This window comes from Engystomops pustulosus, chromosome 1 (genome assembly GCF_040894005.1).
Source record: "Engystomops pustulosus chromosome 1, aEngPut4.maternal, whole genome shotgun sequence".
NCBI classification, from domain to species: Eukaryota; Metazoa; Chordata; class Amphibia; order Anura; family Leptodactylidae; genus Engystomops; species Engystomops pustulosus.
Genome location: NC_092411.1, coordinates 61,674,904 through 61,696,264, shown reverse-complemented (window position 1 = coordinate 61,696,264; position 21,361 = coordinate 61,674,904). Strand labels below are relative to the sequence as shown.

Here is a 21,361-nt window from a genome sequence, read left to right as displayed (position 1 = left end):
CACTGCAGCTGCGCAAAGTACACAGGCAGAGCTGATGACGCCACCAACTCTTGGGAATACTCGCCCCTCCAATGCACTGCATTGGGAGGTAGAGGAGGCATCAGTTCTGCCAGAATGCCAAGGAGTCGGGATGTTGATCCCCCCCCCCAACCATCAATGCCCCCTCCCTGCTCACTTTTATACAGGGAACTCTGTGTGTACAAGCTATGATAAATGTCCTCACATTAATAGGAATGAGGTATGACACTGTTCTGAGAATTATGTAACTATATTTTCAAGCAACTAAAATCTGGGTAAACCTAGCTGCTCTGACTCACAGCATCTCCTCTGACTAGACCTTCTGTGATTGCTGTTCTTGCCAGCAGGAGTGTATTCATCATACATTTTATAGTGAAACGCAGATTAGGAGGAAGAATGATGAAAGCCAAAGAGCAGAAAGAGCGACTTTGTTCTGATCAGATATATTGTAGTTTTGTGTACTATTGATTTATAAAAAAGGTATTTATAAAGTTAGTTTCTCTTAACTCAAGATAGACTGCAGCACTAAGTACAATGAACATGAAAAGAAGCAGGCCCCTATAGCAAAATATACAACAGGTCCCCTTTCATGTCTTGGCTATCACATGCCCCCTATTTGGAGTCTGTGAAGAATTATAGCCCTGTTCAGGAGAGCTGGCATTGGCTATTAAGGAAATGCAATACCATGGACTGGTCTCAAGAAAATAAGTGAATGCAGATGGAACGAAAATGCAATACCAGGGATGTAAAATGTTTCACAAATCAGTGGGACCTGACCTCTGGGACCTGCACTAATTCTGTCAATGAAGGAGCCGCAGTGCTGGTCTATCACCATTCTTCTTCAAACTTTGATGCATGATACTGAATCTAAATGGTGCTGATTATATACCTTAGTAATGGTAAAATCTCTTTAAGACAGGAACAACACTTGTACAATATAATGAATCTAAAGTCCCACTTTGTGATGTTGTTGGGTAAGGATGCTGAGACATACATAACTGTCCAGTTTCCTATTGCAAGAAGATGCATTATTACTTATGTTAAGTCACTCAGGGATCACACACTCTTGATATGCAGAATACTTTTTACAACAATACTTCAACTTTAGGAATATATGTGCCTATTACAGAATGATAAAAGAAGGAAACTTCTTTTATTCATCTGTAGCATAGTCCATGCTGTCCTTGAATTAACAATAAATTGTTTTACATCTTATATATTTTTTAAACTTTTTTTAAAGATGCAAGTATTTAAACCTGCTACGCTACTGACCTATTAACATTGCAATATTGCAATGCAGAGGGGGTGTACTCCAGATGTCTGGCTTCAAAATATGGCATTTGCTACATTTTGGGCTAACTTGTGCAAGTTTATACTACATTATGCATTTTATGCCTCTCACTGTTGCAACAATTATTTCAATTTAACTTGAGTTCCAGGATGTCGTATAGAGGGAAATGTATTTTTAAAGGACATTAAAGAACATTTAAATTATGGATTAGTTCCCCATCTTTAATTGTGAAGCTATGATATTTTTTGTTTAACATGATGGAACACATTTTTTACCACCTGTTTTTGTAAGCAGTGTTTTTACGGTGCAATGTGGCACATCTTAGACTACCCCATTTGTTCTATTTCCTGCACCTCACTGCACCCTTCTTGAATTTGACCTGTTTCTGTCTGATTTTGTGTGCCTGTGCCTTATCTGTTGTATGTTACTCTGTGTCTTGTCATGTCTCCTGGTACAACTCTACTTTCTCTGACTCTTTCCGACTTGTTTCCGTTTATTGCCTTGGCTCATTTATGTATCCTTGCCTGAACACTAATTTTCCCTATCACCTGCAGGGTCTCTCAGGGTCCATTAGCAGGTTCCTATAGTGGGTCCGCCATTATCTGGGCAGATCATCTGCTGTAGGCAGTGCCCTTGTCCGCAGGGACATTGCAGGGTTAGTTTGCTACCAGTTACCCAGTCTGACAGCTCACGCCAAGTGTGGTTGTGGTTGCACTGTTTATAGTACAGGTTTATAAGATTTACCATTTATTTTAGTAACAGTTCAGAGGTAGAAATAAGAAGACCCATTCAGGTTTTGGGTTCGGCGAGTTCAAACACACTGCTGACACACACAATCTGTGCTGGCTCCAATTGCGGGTGTTAAAACTTTAATTTCTTACATTTTCCCCAGGATCTTTGCTCCTAGTTGTTCCCATTGGGGAGTGTTGATCCAAGTTGATGTGACATTTAAAGGGTTAATTCCCACAATCGGTGCCAGCAGTCCATTAACCAGCATTCCCGGATGAGCCTAAATGCAAAACCCAAACTTTTGGATAAAAAACTATTTAGGAGTTCCAGTTAAGGGGTTCTGGTCATCTCATCACTATTCAGAGGCTTTAGGTATTGGATTAGTGATTCTTCGTTATAACATAAAAATTGTGTATATTCAGACTCAAAGCATATGTCTGTATTTATTTTGTACTCCTACCCCATTACTTGAAACTTTCTGCCTCGCTATATTAGATCATCTAGATTTACATCAAACCTATTGTTGTGGAATTGTCTGTAATAACCATGCTAGGTCTTCTACTTGCATTTCTTCTTTTTGATTGATAAGCAATTCATTCTCATAAATTGATCTATTTGTTTCTTAAAAATAACATGACATTATTGCAATAAAAATCTCAAGCTAATTAAGAGGAGCATTATTATTCCTTCAGTAAATGAATAATATGTTTTATAGAACAAACTTTATAGGCAATATTTTATGTACTGTACCTGCATTTCTTGACAAAAAGAAGCTGTAGGTCCAAACAAAATCTGACATTGTTCATCTGCTGTATACGTCATGCCTGGCAGTTTGGAGGGAATGATCACTGAGCTGATGCTTTGGGGATTTGTCTGCAGCAAACAGTTACTGGCTTTTGACCTGGCAACATACACAGAGTTGTAAAACGTGGAACAAAAAGATTAGTGCTTATGACTAAACTGCTAAAAACTAAAATTTCACAGTAAAAAATAAGGTTTGACACCATTACAATTTTATTCAGGCTTTACACATTGACAGCAGTACTGTATACTGCCCACTTCCAGTTTAGGTTTACAGATCCAAAATTTGGTTATTTTGTAACCTCTCGCTTAATCAGTGGGATTCTACTGAGGTCATTCAAAGAAGTATAACTCTCCAAATATCAGACACTGTTACAAGCTTCTAGATTAGTTTCAGGTAAAAAAAAGTTTAAAGGGATTGTCTCGGATTTCCTATCTGTGTTAGTACCTGCACTGGTTGCCAATCTCATTCCAAATACCATTTAAATTAATCACCCTCTTGCACAAAGCTCTGCACAATACTGTACCTTTCTACTTCTCCTATGTTATTTCAGTTTATCACCCAGTCTATGCTCTTTGATCGGCCAGTTATCTAAGATTATTCTCTTCCTTAATTCTAACCTCCCATTCACATCTTTAAGACTTCTTCCGAGCTTCACCTATTCTCTTTTTACCAACCCATGGTGTGCACTCCTCCCAGCAGTTATCTGGCAAAAACCAGATACCCTACAGTCTCTTTGACCCTGGACTTTCTATATAAAATGGTTGCTGATGACTGATTCAAGCAGCAGTGTTTTTAATAATTAAATTATTTTAGCCTCTTCCCTTATAAAGAATGGCTGGACCATTATACAAGCTCTGATACCTCTTGTGTCATCCCCTCATCCTCATAGACTGTAAGCTCTTGTGAGCAGGGACCTCACTTGTATTGTTCCTCATGGCTATGTTTTTACTCTAATGTCTTATGACTGGGAAAATTCTTTTCCACTCCAGCACCATCACACCAATACGTTACCCATAAGTCTTTCCAATACATTAACACGTGTGTGGCCATCATACCCTCTATGGGCTTGTAACTTATAATGTATGCAGGCATTATTGCTGAGACCTGAGACTGGAGAACTTCCTGCCATTTATGGTGAATAATCCTATTGGAAACATCAACCAAAGTCGTGATGATGGATTGAAAGGCTTCCTTAAATCTCTATAATATTATTTAGTGTTAATGATTGATGCCCGTAAAGTTGTGTTGTTATTAAGCCCATCAAAACGAATTGAGAACTATGTATTTTCTAACAATAGATATTATTCATCTAATGTATCTAAGTACATGCTTTCCTTCTGAATACCATGATACCAATCATTGAACGGATAGAGACACACAGATGCAGTTAGAAGATTTTTCTAAGAATTGGCTTGTGAACTTGAATTGAAAATTCTTGGATGTTTGCTGAATTTAAGGGACAGACAGTAATGTTTGGAGAATATCCATGAGGTTCATTTTAGAGAAACAATAAGGGAATTTGGCGATAATAACAACTCTTGGCACAAAATAGAATCTTATTAATCATATATGTCATTGAGGGCTATTTTTATGTGATGTGTTGCATTTTTCAATGGCATTATCTTTTGATGACCTTTGAGTACAGCCCCTTCTACAGTGTGGAGATAAATTCTGCTAAAGGGCTACATATATTATGTTACAATGATTACAATGTAAGTATAATCACCATTATACCCCCCAAAGTTCGGGTTCATACTGAACTTTTCAAGTAAAGGTCCACCCGACCTTCATTAGAAGTTTGTGTCTAGGATCATTTCAAATAGTTTACAACTGTATATTGAAAAGTTATTAAATTTAAATATTAACATAACAAAAATAATAAAATCTAACATTGACTTTTGGACTTGTTTGATTTATCTTAGATGTCGATATATTGTTTCAAGTTTTCCCTATGCATGGTCAGGACTGGAGTTTATTTGCAACTTTTCAAACTTTATTTGTGCCAAAATCATGACTTGTCCTTGTGCTCACACCTGGATTTAAACCACTAGCGCTCTACGTGGCCTTTAATACTCAACGTTCGATATATTGGATGCAGAGCTGATGCCGAGTCAGCTCAAGATTGGAGCTGAGCTGGCATTGGGATATACGGGGTGACAGCTGTAACTAACAGCCAACATCCCAGTGTAACACCCGCAGTCAGAGTGGGCTCCGATCACTGGTGTCTAACCCATTAAATGCAACTGTCAGAGCGACCGCGATATTTAAACTCTTCTCCATGATTACCCCCTCCCCCACCTTGTCTTTGGGGGGGGGGGCGCTGATTGTTCGGACCCCAGGGCTGTTTGCTGTCTATAACTTCATCTTAAAGGCACAGTGTCAGGCTATGCATGTGCATAGGCTGACACAGCTAATACCCCGCAAGACATCAGTATTGCAGGGTATTATCATGAACAAGCAATCAGATGTTTGCTTCTTCATGTCCCATGGTGGAACTGATAAAAAAGTAAAGAAAAAAATGTTATTCAATAAAAACTAAATTAATAAATTATTTATGTAATCTAAATTAAAAAATGTCCATCAGCTCCATAACATATAAAGAGACATTTAATGCACAAAAAAGTCTAAATCATAAAGTAAATAATTATTGAACCCACACAATGAACGTCGTTAAAAAAAAACTGTTAAAAACCTGCCTAAAATATTATTTTGAGGTATTTAATCCCACAAAAAAATGCAATAAAAAGTGTACATATGTACTCCAAAATGATACTGATCCATAATGATGAAGATTTTTGCTCTTTGATGTGCACTCTGCACCCCATCTTGACAGAGAAAAACAAAAATGTAGATATTTTTGCTAATTTCTTAAACAAGAAAAACTGAAATATCACATGGTCATAAGTATTTAGACCCTTCGCTCAGTATTGTGTAAAAGCATGTTTCGAGCTAGTACAGCCATGAGTCACTGCATGCCCCTCCATAGCAACTTGGCATGCAGATGGTGTAGGGGGGATTGGTAGTTCGATTATTGCGCCAGGAATTGTAACTTTATCAAGGCTTTTTTACACCAGTACAAGTCTTGATAAATTCCTCCCTTCTTGTAAATTTCATTCAGGGCATCATTTACACATATAATATACTACACAAAGTAAAAATTGTATAAAAAATCAAATATGTTCTGATCATAAAGCTGTTAGAATAAAAATAACTGTTGACTAAAATTAGCAAAATGTATTTTTAAGTAATGTGTTTTGTGGTGGCTCATTATTTTGCCCTCTGCTTTGGATTGTACACAGTAAAGCAATCTAATAATCCATGAAGGACATGTCAGGGGCAAGTCATAAAATGTATAATGTTACACTCCATACCCACTGTTGGCACCACTGAGTTGATATAATTAATGTTAAGTGGTTTTATGACACACTCAGTAATATTACTCATTAATCTACTTCTTCAGCAACATAACATTCTGAAAGGAAAGCCTTTTGACCTCAGTACAATATTTCATAATGAGTTAATCAGTAAGTAATAATAAGTAATTACCTAAGGAATTTTTCAAGGTCTTCTCGGCTACATCTGGACCATGAAACATCGCCAAGATTTTGCCCCTTGATCCATTCTCCCGACATAATATGAAGGCCATCTGCACAGGATGGGTGGTCATTGTCATGGTTTATACCCATGCTGATTTCATAACATGTAAGAAAAAAGCAAACTCAAACATGTAAAATAAAATAAACACAAAACCAGAAATTGACATAAAAGAAAAACAAAAAACAAAGGTAAAACTGTTCTAGTTGCCCATGGAAACCAATCAGAGCTCAGCTTTTATAAACAGCTGTAGGAAAAGGAAAGCTGAGCTCTGATTGGTTGCAATGGGCAACTAAAACAGTTCAGTTCTAAGAGACTTATGATAAATCTTCCCTTTAGTGTTAAGGTTTAAGTATTCAGCAGTCTGGTGCAAGGAAAAACCGTTGAGACCATGAGAAGTACATGGAAGCCTAGATCCTTATATCAAATCCAGTTTCCATGTGGACATGGAGACACTACATTGTTGTACTGATGCACACATGTATACACATGTACATGCACACATGTTTACACATGTATATGCACACATGTATATTTTTAACTTTCGGGAATAAAATTCATATATCTGCTCCGGCTTAGAGCCCTAAGACATCTACATTCCCTGAAAAAAGAACTGAAAATATTTTTTACCTAGATACTTTTGCACCTATTAGTTGATGAACAGCCTGGTAAAGCCCTTGGTAATGTGAGGCAAAGCAGAGTCAGGAACCATTTTAAATCAAGTCAGAAAGTTTAGAGGATTATTGAAGGATCAAAACTGAAAGCAAACCAGAGATAATACTAGATCGCATGGCACCAGGAACATTTGAGTAGTGCACCAAATAAGGCATTGTGACTCTTTGTGTAATAACATACTACATTGCCACAATTGGAGTGTTTTCAGATTGAAAGGCAAGTATTACAAACTATGGGTGGGGGGGGGGGGATAGTGTATTCATCAAGACTTTTCCGCCCTTACACCACTTGGAGTGGGGCTGGGACCACTAGAGGGCCCCACTATCTCTAAGGGTGCATTCACAGTCCCGTCTGTGGGGATGTATATTCAGCTTTAAATTTGCAGCCACATATATGTCCCCATAGAGGCAATAGCGGCCCGGTGGCAGTACGGTGCCACACATGTGTGGCACCGTTTTTGCGCCGTACACCGGTAAAAGATGAGCATGCTGTGTGAATCCACCCTAAGGGACATTTTCCTTAATGCCCTTTGCAAGCTGCAGACCTGGTCAGTCACCACAATTTCCCACCGCAGCTATGCCTATAGTATATAATAAGAGTTTTATTACAGTATAATTAAAAACTGATGGATAACACCTGACTCTCCATCCCGAATTTGAAGATGGCCTTGCCAAATGTCCTAACCAGACGTAATTGTGTATCATTGAGGAATTGAGCATAGAGCCATGGTCAAATAAATTCATTGCAAATTGGTTGTCAAGTCAACAAAAAATATTTTTATCTTGTAAAACCTTTGTAAGTAAGGCTCTGCCAGAAAATGTTGTGATCATCTTGCAAAAAAAGATGGTGCCAATTGTAATGGAGTTTTAAAGATGAACTCTTCACAATGTGTCCGGCAGAAGCCTGCCAAAATGGCTTTCAGTTTTATGTCTTCCAATACTAGACACTACATTGAGTTATTTATCACCTCATATCGACTCAACACATAAGAATGAATACGGTGTAATCATCACAGTGAAAATAAACACCAGCGTAAAGACTTGCAGACAGCTCTCCAAGAAAAAATGGTTCTGGTTCTAAATGATGTATAGAATGGAAACTGGACGCTTAGTATTTTTAATTTTGTGTGGGAAAACTGATATTTTTCCACCGGTTTCAACATGTTTCCTGTAAATACTGTTGCTCGAATACAATAAATAGTGTGACTGGCTTTAGTATTGTAGAAACCCATATAATCACATAGAAAATCACAGTAAATGAATAAACATAGTTAAATTACTAGGGCCCACATTTACTAAGCTCTGTGCCAGTTTTCTGTTGGACTTTGCACGTTCTTTTTAGTGCAAACTGCTTACACAGGTATTTAAGAAGTGTGTCACCCTATGTGGTGAGGCTGCATTATTGTTTATGCGACACAAATTTGTGCACATAAAGGGGAGTTCTGGTGCTAAGTCACACATTTAACATGCAAAGTCCAACAGAACTGTGTTGCACGCATCATATTAATGGTGTACCAAAAAAAAAGTGGTGCACTCGGGGCAGAGCAGGGGGCGCTAGATTCATGCAGAACGTGCGCCAGAAGTCATGAATCTGGCGCTCTATGCACTTTACACAGGCAAACTTCACATACTGGGACACATTTACTTACCCATCCAGTTGACGCCGCCGACCCGGAATATCCGACAAGGATTCGGAGGTGCCGCAATTCACTAAGATCCAATTTCCTGCATCCGTCGCTTCCCCTGCTGAGGTCAGCCGGAGTTCACCTTTTTCTTCCCGGTGCAGGTGAGTGCTGATCTTGCAACACAATTTGGTTTTTAAATTCCGCGGTTTGTCAGAATCAGTCGGGTCCTCCGACGTCCACGCCCCCAATCTGTGTCGCATGCATGCCTGCACCGAAGCGCCACAATCCGATCGCGTGCACCAAAAACCCGGGGCAATTCAGGGAAAAATGGTAAAAAGTCGGGAAACCTGACGAAAATGCAGTGTTCGGACCCTTAGTAAATGTGCCCCATTGTTTTTACACCCTTGGTGTATTTCTTTATAATGTCTCTGTTGTGCTTTGCTGATTTCCAGTATTTGCTTATTACTCTAAAATAGCCATGAGTTTCTCATACTGCTCAATGCATGCTGTGCTTAAATGTTCTGTGCTTAACACTCCCTCTGCCATCAACCAGTCCAACTACGAACAAGAGGATTGATGAGAACCCTTTGGAAATGGAATAACTTTAAAACTTGGGCCAACTCATTTAAAGGAAACCTACCACTTGTAGTGGCAGGTTTCCGATGGCAATACCGAGCACCAGCTCAGGGTGAGCTGGTGGCGGAGCTTATTTTAGTTAGTGTTTTAAACCACGGTATCGCGGTTTAAAACACTTTTTAAACTTTATAGCCGGCGCAGGCAGGTACGCACTCGGCGCTTACCATGCGCGCGGCTCTCATTCACTTCCTATGTAGCCGCGCGCATGGTAAGCGCCGAGCACGTACCTGCCTGCGCCGGCTATAAAGTTTAAAAAGTGTTTTAAACCGCGATACCGCGGTTTAAAACACTAACTGAAATAAGCTCCGGCACCAGCTCACCCTGAGCTGGTGCTCGGTATTGCCATCGGAAACCTGCCACTACAAGTGGTAGGTTTCCTTTAAAGTGGTTTTCAAGATCTCTGCTTGCTGTCATTATATAGGAAGTTTCTATGCTTTCTTCCAGTGGACTGAAATCTGTTCATGGTCACACAGGTGCACAGCTTATTAGTATTATAGAGAGTAATAAGAGTCGTGCACTTGTGGGACCATGGTCAGATTTCTATCTACTGGAAGTAAACAAAAGTTTTCCATGGAATAACAGCAAGCAGGGATCTAGAAATGTGTGGAATTGATATAAAATGTATAATGGAAATATATATAAAGTTTGATTAAACAAATAATAATATTTACTTGCTGAAATAGGAGTATCCCTTTAAGTGAACAAAACATGCCCCAACAACTATAAATATGTCTTGTATCTAAACATGCCCTAACATTGACATGTATTTGCTGTCTTTTGCCAACAGCTCCCCCCCCCAATACTTTTTGACAGTGATTAAAATGTGTATATATTCGTGAACATTTTTTCACAATTCTTAAAATGATTTATACATAATACAATATTTTTATTTTAGTAAACAATGAATAACTTACTTGTGACCCATCTCATGAGCAATTGTAAAGGCAAGGTTCAATCCATTATCTTCAGCAATTATACATTTTCTTTTGTCACTGCACATTCCATTCAGATATGCAATGCCTGCAATTACATGTCACTTAATTACGAGGAGTTTGTTTTTCTTTTAATTCCTTGAAATATATTGGATGTTAATTTTGAGCTACTGTATATTAGACACATATATCTAAATATATCTATATAGGAGGAAGCAAGCAAGGACACATCTGTACTTAAAGTTCAACATAATACATAGAATTTATAGAAATGTAGACCAAGCACACTGACACATCTATGTGTGCCCCCTCTGGCAAGATCTGCTCTTCCTATTGCTTCTTATTCCCTTTTAAAATATATATATATATATGCAAATGACCCAGAGGGGCTCTGATCTCTATAGGTTTTAATGGAGCCCCTTAGGATTATATGCATTATTTTTAAAGCCTTTAATTCCTAACATAATTAAGAACCTTAAAGAAAAGTGGATCCTCCCAGAGGGGCACACACCAATATGTCAGTGTGCTTGGTTTACAATCCTTCATCCTGGTGATAGATGCCCTTTAACAGTGTAAGAGTAAAATGCTCATATAAACAGACAAAATATATATTCTTCATGCTTTCATAAAAAAGTATGCACTCTCACACATAATGACAAAATCTCAAGCAATTTTTCAACTTCAACAACTTTTTAATTTGCATAATAAATGTAATATGTCTAATCTCCACCATCTTTTTTCCTCCTTCTTGTCTGTCTTTAGGCTCTCACGCACCGATGGCCAATGAAAATGACTTTAAGCCATTGTAACTGACTTTTTCTGTTCTTGCCTTTCTATGTTTTGTTCCACTCCATTTTCTGTTTATAGAACAGTACTATGGCTTGTTTTCTGTGTAACCATTTGGACTTCCTGTATGTCCACAACTACTTTGTTCCGAGGTAAACTAATAATCCGCCATTGTGGATACATCTGCCGTCCTTGCTGCGCTGGTGGACAAAACTACGCCAGGTTTGACCTGGCAGAGTTTTCCATTTTTACATTCAGTAGTGAATGTTTGCAGGCTTTTAGAAAGTGCACAGACACTTCATGTGCTATGAGATGCTGTGTGCTGACAATGTGGTTATATTATCATGGTACAGGGCTTATGTACACTTTTATTTAGCTTCTAAACATCCTACTAGTATCTGACACATAGAAAAAGAGAGATGAGACAGATCAGAGATGAGAAATGATGAGATCCATTAGATGGGTCTTTCTCGCTTTGCTAAGTCACCTATAACACGCATCGTTAGCTCTACTGCCTACTGCCTTCCTCCCGGATAAAGACCTTATGTTGTCTGTCATTTGTAGAGTAAGTCTCTGCACACTGCTGCTTGCTGTCTCAGCTGGTCTTGTAATGCTATGTGTAGGGGCAGTGTGCAGACAAGAGAAGCTATTATCATTATTATCAGTCCTGGTGTACACAATTTTGGTTGCCCCTGGATCCAAACATAAATCTTTTGACTATGGTCGGATTCTTCTCATGAATAGCTTCTCTTGACTGCACATTTCAATACTCTCTGCCTCCTGCCCCTTTCTCCTGCATTACAAGACCAGCTCAGACACAGGTACTTCCTGCTGGCAAGCAGCAGTGTGCAGAGACTTAATCTACTAGACTTTCTAGCTACAGACAGATAAAGTCTTTTTCCGGTTTTGAAGCATGTTATAGGTGAGTTTGGAGAGCTGAGAATGTCTTTGTGCTTTATATCCATTTCATGGATCTCATCATCTGTATTTGCATGTATTGGCAGCTCAATTGCATAAAGCAGCCAAACGCCCATTTTCATTTTATGTCACTACTCCCAGGGACACGTCTATAAAGTAGCATTAGGTATGGGCATAACAACATCAAAATACCATTCACCTGCATTGCTGAGAAGAGACACAGTTATTTCATATCTGGTGTAAATAATTATTATAGTCACAAATTAATAGTTATTTGGAGCAGCACATGTATAGCAAAGTCAGATGCGAGTTTCATAAGGTTAGCCAGACCTTACCCATGAACATGTGAATAAAGTCCAAGGTGAAGCAGTGTCCAAGTGTGACAAAGTTTTACTCTACCACATCAATAGTTATAGAAATAACTGTAATGCTTTAACTATTGATGTGGTGGAATAAAACTATCTTCACTTAGACTTTTGCTTCAGCTTAGACTTTATTCACATACTATATATATACTTGACTATAAGGCAAGTTTTTCACCATAATTTTTGAGCTGAAAAATGCCCACTCGGCTTAAATTCGGGAAGGGTTGCACAATGTATCTGTCTGATATTGTTCCTGCAAGGGAATCTTCTCTCAGGAGATGTGGGGCAGAGGGGACGGAGGGAATCCTCTCTGAGGAGATGTCAGGTAGGGCATGCTTTGAATATATGCTTTACACTGTCCGCAGAACAGGAACCAAAGTCATCGGGAAAATACCATAAAGTGTCCATGCATGGTATTTCAACATCCCTGAGGGTTTCCCCTGACACAAAGGGGCATATTTATCAGACCCTGAAATAATTGCAAATGCTAGCTCATTGCTATATACTATATAGCCCTCTCCACCACCTACACGCCAGTGGGGCATGAAGGGGCATGAAGGGGCGGCGCAGCCAGCCGAGCAGAGGGCGCAACCAGCCGGGAGTGGGCCGGCATGGGGTGTTACTGTCCCCCACCGGTGCACTTGCAGGCACCGGCGACTTTTCACATGCCCTGCCTGGCGTAGAATAAACCCTGCGCAGCCTTCCGGTTCGATACATCAAGAGGCGGTATGATAAATGTCCCCCAAAGTCTCTAAATTATTAAATGTTATCCAATTAATACATTTATGGTCAGATTTTGTTTAAATCTACAATCTGCACTCTTTATCATGCAATAGAAATAGAGTGATTACACAATCAAAGTAGTTGCTGGGCGCCATCCAGTTCCTATAGAGTGCCGGTAGTCGTATGCCTTCCAATAGTGCCTCCTAAGGTACGGTGCCCCAGTAGCCAGACAACGTTGGTGGTGTTCAGCTAGATAGTCCATGTAAAGTTGAAATGAAGAAAAGAAGAGCGGCACTCACCATAACGTGCAAAAGTCCTTTATTATCGGTGCATGGTACAGGGAAGTAGCAGGGCTTGGTGACGGGCTGTTTCGCGCTTCCTAGCGCTTTCTCAAACCGTTGAGTGATCTTAACCATTGGCCTATACACTTACCTACTGTCAATTGATTTTAACAAATTATTATGTGTGATTCCACCTTTGAAAACAGAACGACGCCTACTTTGTGCTGCCCGTACTTTTTTTTCCAAAGTTATGGCATTTTCTGTTCTGAAAGTGACAAAAATCTTTCTCACCAGAGGTGAAGTGGGTGGACATTAATGTCTGTCAATCTATGCCCTCAGGCTGAGGCCAGTTAGCTTGCCCACAGATCCCAAGTTGCCTTGTGTTCTCTCTCAAAGCAATTTAATTTCCCACAATAAAATCCAGTGAACACTGCACAATGCACATACAGTATTTATATGGTGACCAGCCTGGCAGCTTCCATCACATGGAGGAGCAGAGAACATGTAATAAGTGGAAAAAATGATAAGTAATCCAGTTACATACAGTCTACAGCCTGTGCTGTGTGAGCTAAAGGGTTAATAGCTTATCTGGACAGAGCGGATACAAGCTTTGCTACATTCACTGACACATGACCTCTTCCCCTGTGAGCAGGGAGCAGCAGTTCCTTCCCTCCCATGAAACCGACCAGAAACAAAGTGTAAACAAGATATTGTCTCATAGGGCTTATCAGCACATGGAGAGGAGGCAGCCATTGCAGCACTGAGGTAATCTGAGGGCTATAGCAAAGAAACTGCTGCATATAGGTAATAAAGGCAAATCAGCAAAGTTGTTTTAGAGATATTAATTTGAGAAAAGACACCTTTACGGTTACTCTTTAATGTACTGGTATATAGAGATGTATCTTCTCAGAGACCTCTTTATATATCACTACATTATCCTTTTTCACCTTTTTTAAAGCATATAATTAATACAGTTAAATTGAATTAATTAAAATGTATAAGACTCAAAAAAATTATATATTTTATCTTGACATTACCAGGACAATCTTTACAATACACGTAACAAACTGGGGCACATTTACTTACAGGGTCACTGGAGCTCACAGAAAGTGCATTGTGAATGTGCATTCACTAAGATTGTGCGCCCGATATCATGAATGTGTCGCTTCCCCTCTCAGATCCGAGTTCACCATTTTTTTAGTGGTGCATCTTCGTGCTTGGTCTTGCAACACAATTTGAAAGTTAAATCCGAATCAGTCGGATTGTCCCCCAACACGCCCCCCAAATTGTGTCGCATGGAAGCCAGTGCAGCTGGACAACAAAAAGGGTCATGTCCGACACAATCCCAGCACAGACGCTTCTTAAATACCTGTGCAAGCACCGAAAATGGTGAACAGTCTGACCAAAGTGCGAAGAGTGACCCTTATTAAATGAGCCCCTGTCATAAAAAAATGTAAGCTTTCCCTGCAAGAAAAAGTTGCTAATTAACCTATTCATGTGTTTCAATGGAAGCGCATATGTGATCAGGCTGAGTCTCGCCCTCAAGGGTTTGCGTGGTGTTTCTATACACAATGTAAATGCCCCATGTGACATTTAGAGTGAAGAGGGGTGTGGGAAGTGTTGGAGGCAAGTTTATTTTTTTTTTGTATAATGAGAGGTACTGTGTGGACGACTGCTGGGTATTTCATCATTTAGGGGAGGCTGCTGGGCATTTCATTAGCGGGTGGAGGCTGCTTCACATTTCATTAGTGAGGGGAAGATGCTGGGCATTACATTACTGGGGGAGGATGCAGGGAATTACACAACTGGGGGAGGATGCTGGGCATTACATTACTGGAGGGAGGATGCTGGGCATTAGATTACTGGGGGAGGATACTTAGCATTACTTTACTGGGGGAGGATGCTGAGCATTACATTACTGGGGAGGATGCTGATCATTGCATTACTGGGGGAGGATTCTGGGCATTACATTACTGGAGGGAGGATGCTGGACATTACATTACTGGGGGAGGATGCTGGGCATTACATTACTGGGGGAGGATGATGGGCATTACATTCCCGGGGGAGGATGCTGAGCATTACATTACTGGAGGAGGCTGCTGGGCATTACATTACTGGGGGAGGATGCTGGGCATTTCATTACTGGAGGGGCCTGCATGGGCATTTCATTAATGGAGGAGGCTGCTGAGCATTTCGTTACTGGGGAGGCTGCATGGGCATTACATTACTGGGGAGGATGCTGGGCATTACATTACTGGGAAATAGGACTTAGAAATAGAAAAAGGAAAGGATACTAAATATTAAATCTTTTCATACCTAGAGCATTTCACTTGATGAATCAGCTCTTTTAAAAAATTTCAGTGGGGGGAATTCAGTAATGTGTCACAGGCTATAACAATACAGAACTCGAGAACACTAATAAATAAATTAATTCCTTTATTTATATAGCTCTCACAGATTCCACAGCCCTATACTGAGCCCCTGTTACCTACCTACTTGCCTCACGTGCCTAAGGTGATACGGGACAACCACGAACATGGTCACTCCCTAAGCCACGGTGCAGACACAAAACAAGACACATAAACAAGTAATACAAAAAGGGAAGCCAGAGATCCGAGTCACAATAAAGATAACATACACAGTACAAACTTGGAGTCTGAAGAGATAGTCATAGGTACAATAGCCAAGATTAGAAAACCAGAATAAACAGCAGTATAGCACAGGGAAAAAAATAATTACACAGAAAAGGAGCAGGTCAAGCAAAATTAAAACTGACATTTGACTAAATGGAAACAATTATAGGAGACTGCTCCAGGCGAATGTAGCTGAAGTCTATCAATCAAACCAGACTGAGAAGCAGGAGGATTGGGGTAGGGTGCAGACAATCCCAAATCCACCAACTAGCTAAGTGTGTGTTCACACAGGAAACTGACAAAGACAATACCAACACCACCAAAGCCACACTCTGTGGACAGAGGAAGACTTTTGGCGCTGCTTTCTGGTGTAAACTAAGCCAACTAATAGTAGTAGACAGTCTTATACTATACTAGATTAATCTTTTGGCATAATACACAGTGATAAACCTGCTACAGACTAGTTTTACCTTAAGAGATATAGAATCCAGTCACGCTGAATTTTTCTTTTGCAAGCAGTGAAAATGTTTTATTTCGCAAACAAATAAAGGTCATACCTTGACCTTCATCAGACACAGTTTGCTGGAAATCAGCTTATTGTAAATGCTGTTATTCAGCATTTGTGTAGCGCGACTTCTACACAGAGCAGATCTCTCGACATTTCCTTTCTCCGCCTTAATAGCAGCATTTACAGTAAGCCAATTTCAAGCAAACTGTGCCTAATGAAGGTCAATGTATGACCAAAACGTCACATTTATAATTGTTTGCAAAATTTAAAAAAATTCACTTCCTGCAAAAGATAAACTGAGTGTAACTGAATTTTATATCTAATTACTCATGGGACTGGGACCCTATCTAGAGCACCCAACCTTTCATATTTATGGTGTAACTCCAATACAAAAAATTGTTTTACCTTATGACACTCTTGATAAAACTTCCCCACAGTTTCTGTGGTGTGCAGCTGTAATAACCACATATCAGAAAGTATTTTTTGTATTTTTCAATTTTTGTTGTTGCTTATGTTAATTACCAGTGTGTTTAATAAAATATAGAGGCACTTCTCTATATGTCCACATTTAAAATACAAATGTCTTCAACAAAACAGATGTTCTTGTTTCACATTACATATTGAGTTATGAATGCATTTTTCCAGATAATAAGCAACTTCCTGTGGATTTATTAAAATGAGGGCTAACCTAAAGGTCAAAACTTCATAAAAAGTAGGATCTATTCGTTTTGGCTTGTTTTCTATAGAGGGTGTTTCTAAATGACATCTATGGACAGATGTGTCCTTCAGCTCTTCTTGGCTGAACTTGCCTATATATGTGTGTTATGAAAGCTGAATTTTCAAGACGGTTTCTGATATTGTAAAGGGTGGAGAGGGGTGAGTATAGAACATAAGTTATTTGTATACCCCCCCCACCCCACTAGAACCTATATAACATTAAAGAAACATAAATTTCAGATGGTGTTTAGAATACACAATCATCAGCACTATATATACAAGACATATACCTGTAAAGTAAGTGTAAAGAATGACCGCTTAGCCTGAAAAAAGAAAATATTTCAGTGAAATGATCATTATCACTCTATGGACAGGGCATGGTCACAACATTGTTAAATATTCTATGTTTTACAACACATAAATAATTGCCCAGATAAATAATATACTGTATGTGGTGATCTCATCTAAAGAGTCCAGTGATTTCCAATTATTGGATAAAATGAATTCTCACCTAATTCAACTTAGTCACAGCTGGGAGAAGGTAATGTGAGTGGGTCTAATTGAAACCATAACTATCGTGTGACGTAACAGTGCAGCACTTTATCACTGTCTGTGACATCTCACTTGAAGCTGTCGTGTTTAACTACAATATTCCCTTTTGATATTCAATATTTATCCTATGTCTATAGAAGGGAGTACATATGCACAGCACATGTAAACATATTTAAGCCAATGCATTCGCTTAGCAGGAGTGGTGTATCAGCTTTACAGTTTAGACATTACAAATATTATATTAGAGATGTAATGATGCCAAATCGGCTATGTAAGCCTCATTTAAGAAGGCTAAAGGTTTCAGATGATGGAAGTTGGAGAATTAGCGGACACAGTAACAATAATTCTTTTTGTTGACCTTTGAGAATTGTTCTAAAGTGCATATATGTCCTTACATGTTAAACTGGAAAGCTTTGCAAATGTTTTGTACTTATGTACTTATCTTGGGCTCAAGTAGAGGAGATTTGATCCTTGTGTGAATAATGAGCCAGTGGTTTATCTCTACCGGGTACCTGTCCTACTGATGAATTCAAAAAAGAGTAAAAGCAACTCAGGGTCACACCCGCCATTGTTATTCACCAATTACTAAAAGGTGGCTAAGTCGAGAAAAATATGGGGAGTGGAAATGCATCCAGTGTTTGGGCCAAATGCCATATTTGTCAAGGGGTACAGACTTCTTTCTAAGTAATTATGTTCTTGTAGCTCATTCTTTAAGTTTGCTTTCTTTTTCTAACGCTTTGTAGGTTGTGGTGCTGATAATGAAGTGGTCTTGTTAGGGCATGCTAGGGCATACCTTAAAGGCAGCCTGTCATCAGAAATTGGCCTAACCACCACCAATATGTAGTCAAGCAGCTTAACACCATCTAGATCATGTTTCTTTCATGGCCCAAGGTGGAGGCATCATCCAAAATTTTAACTTTGAAATGAAATGTAAAATGATTGTATAAAGACACAGGGGAGGAAAGTTTAACATTGAAATCAAGCTCTGCCCACAATTTGCTGTGATTGATGTCATGCTTTAGCCTTCAGGAGAACCGGCAAGTGATGTCCCTAAATGCAGGAACATCAATCACAGACAAATTTGTCCATGAAAGAAACATGATCTGTAAGGTGTTAAGCCAGTTGACAACCTATTGGTAAAGGTTTATTAGTTTGTTTTCTGCTGACAGTTTCACTTCAAATATGCCCTAACATATTTATATGTAAATTTATTTATACAAGCCACCTAAAGGGACAAAAAAAAATTACAATAAAAAGGAAATAATTGAAATATTAATCCAATACACTAAAATCACAAAAGATTAATTGAAATAAATTATTTAGTAAAATCAAATAAACTAAACATAATACTTCGGGAAGAACTTCACACTAATTGGTGAACTAAACAATTGGGAAAAAATGCTATGACTTCATTCATTATTAAAAATAAATAGTGTAAATTGAATTCTACATTATAGTTGGAAATTGATGTATAGAAACGAACTGCACCACTTTTAGAAACCAAGGGCAGTCTTAAAAAATAGAAGATACATGGCCGAAAGAAAATTCTTAGGTAAAAACATAAAAAATTCTCTTGGTGAATAAGTCCAAAAAGGCTTGATACTTGAGAGACTAAATCACTGTCCTGTACAATGTTATATGTGTAATAAATAACCAGTTTATGGCTCAGGTGTTCCAAGAAGAAAATTAGCTAAAAAATTAGTTAAAAGCCGTCTTTGAAGGAGCCAAAATGTATGGGGCAACTCACTGCTAACAGATTAATTAAGTGGATACTTTAAAATAAATCACTAAAAAGCTTCTCTATCCACAGAGTGATAGATGTAGACACGGGCTAATCTCATCATAGATTGTGGGACATGGTATTGTGAATTTAGTGCAAACTATGGTAATAAAGAATACAGCAAAACTGATTTGAATAATTCTCCATGAAAACTCAAGGATTCAAATATGGAAATGTTATAAAGATAGTAAATAATATACATAATCAGGGTGCATTCATAACGTTTCATAACAATCTACAGAGATGCAGTTGCCCATCAATCTTCTTGCGCCATTCAGGGTACTGTTTTGTATGGAAGCACATGTGTTCTACACCTGTGGCCTCTTGTTGAAAGATAAAAGATATAACCTAAAGCAATACTGACTACAAAGAAAAGTAACAAGTTTCAGGTGCATTCGGTGAGGAAGACATGAAATATACTGAATTTATTTATATTGAGTTCATATTCCAAGGGAGAAGAAAATCTGTGTTAATACAAAAGTCTTCATTTATTGTTTCCTTTTTTCTTATAATTTGCCTTAAATTTTATTAGTATTAAAACATATTTATTTTGTTGAGATATGAGAACTACTTACACCAAAGCCATACAATATATACATTACTAGCATTAAAGGAAATCTACCAGAAACATATGTTGTTTAATCCCTGATCCAAGTGGGTTTTCTCAAAAAACAATTACAAAATTCCGGAGTTGGGACTAATGTAGAAAGTATATTGTGGCTAGGATTTGGGTCACTGTTATTAAAATATGGTATTATTATTCTTTAGTCTGGAAATTTGCGTCCATCTTTTCTTTTGGAGGTTTGGGCTTGTTTGATTTATCTTAGAGGGTGTTAAATATGGCATCTCTGTTTCAGTTGTACAAAAGTTGCATGTTTTTTAGGAACCTATTCAAATATTTTTCCTATAGAAGCAGGGAGTGGAGTTATTTGGGCCACAAAATAGCGACTTTTTGCAACCACTGTGAAAAAATTAGTGACTTTATTCCAATAAATCAGACGCAACACTGGAAAACTCAGTCATGACAAATTTTGCTGGGAGGACGGAAAAGTTGCAAAAAAAAGCAAAACATCCTAGGCACCCAAAACAAGTCATAAAAAGAAATAACAGAAAAGAATGTAATAAATCCCCTCCCCCTCCTTCCCTGTTGAACTTTGGTTTTTTTTGTTCAAAATTATTCTATTGCAATTATAATGTTAATGTAAACTAGATTTGCATTGAAGGTAATTCATAATACTTTTAAGTTCATTAAAACAAGACTTTCCTAATCTGAAACACATGACTTAGAACATATGGTACACTACCATACAACAACTTTACCAAATAAGTTGCAAAGTCTGGACACTATTGGCATAGACAACATTATAATATGAACCACATCATGGATTATGATTATTTTACAGACCAAGAACATCTGACTGTCTAGATAAAATAGGAAACAAATTGCTGTGTTCATTCTTGGCTATAGTCAATGCACATAAGTTAGTTGTTATTGTTCAGTTCAGTGTGTTTGCCCTTTGAAGTTATTGACTAATATGAATTTTACTTGAAAAAGCTTTTGATTTCTTCTTACCGTATATTGTATACGTTACTGTGAACTGCAGTGCACAACCTTTAAAAAAATGTTTCTAAACATTTTTTTTTATTATTTATCATTAATGAATTCATGTATGAGTGATCAATTTTTCTCCTTTTATCTCTAGTCCCTGTGAAGCACTCTTGGGGGGAAAAATGTCAAGCTACAAAAACATGTTTTTATATCTCTCTCTTGTAAATAAATATGAATATGCATTT

The 21,361-nt window shown here is 38.4% G+C and overlaps 1 protein-coding gene across 2 annotated transcripts in view; it reads right to left on the bottom strand.

The window, feature by feature from the left end:
* Nucleotides 1-21,361, bottom strand: part of ADAMTS19 (ADAM metallopeptidase with thrombospondin type 1 motif 19) — a 114,378-nt gene that overhangs the window by 53,181 nt on the left and 39,836 nt on the right. For both annotated transcript variants that reach the window (XM_072141766.1, XM_072141775.1), the window contains exons 8-10: nucleotides 10,287-10,392; nucleotides 6,390-6,530; nucleotides 2,789-2,939 (exon numbers count right to left, since the gene is read on the bottom strand). In XM_072141766.1, the coding sequence (XP_071997867.1) occupies nucleotides 2,789-2,939; nucleotides 6,390-6,530; nucleotides 10,287-10,392 (398 nt within the window). The remainder of the gene's footprint in view (nucleotides 1-2,788; nucleotides 2,940-6,389; nucleotides 6,531-10,286; nucleotides 10,393-21,361) is intronic.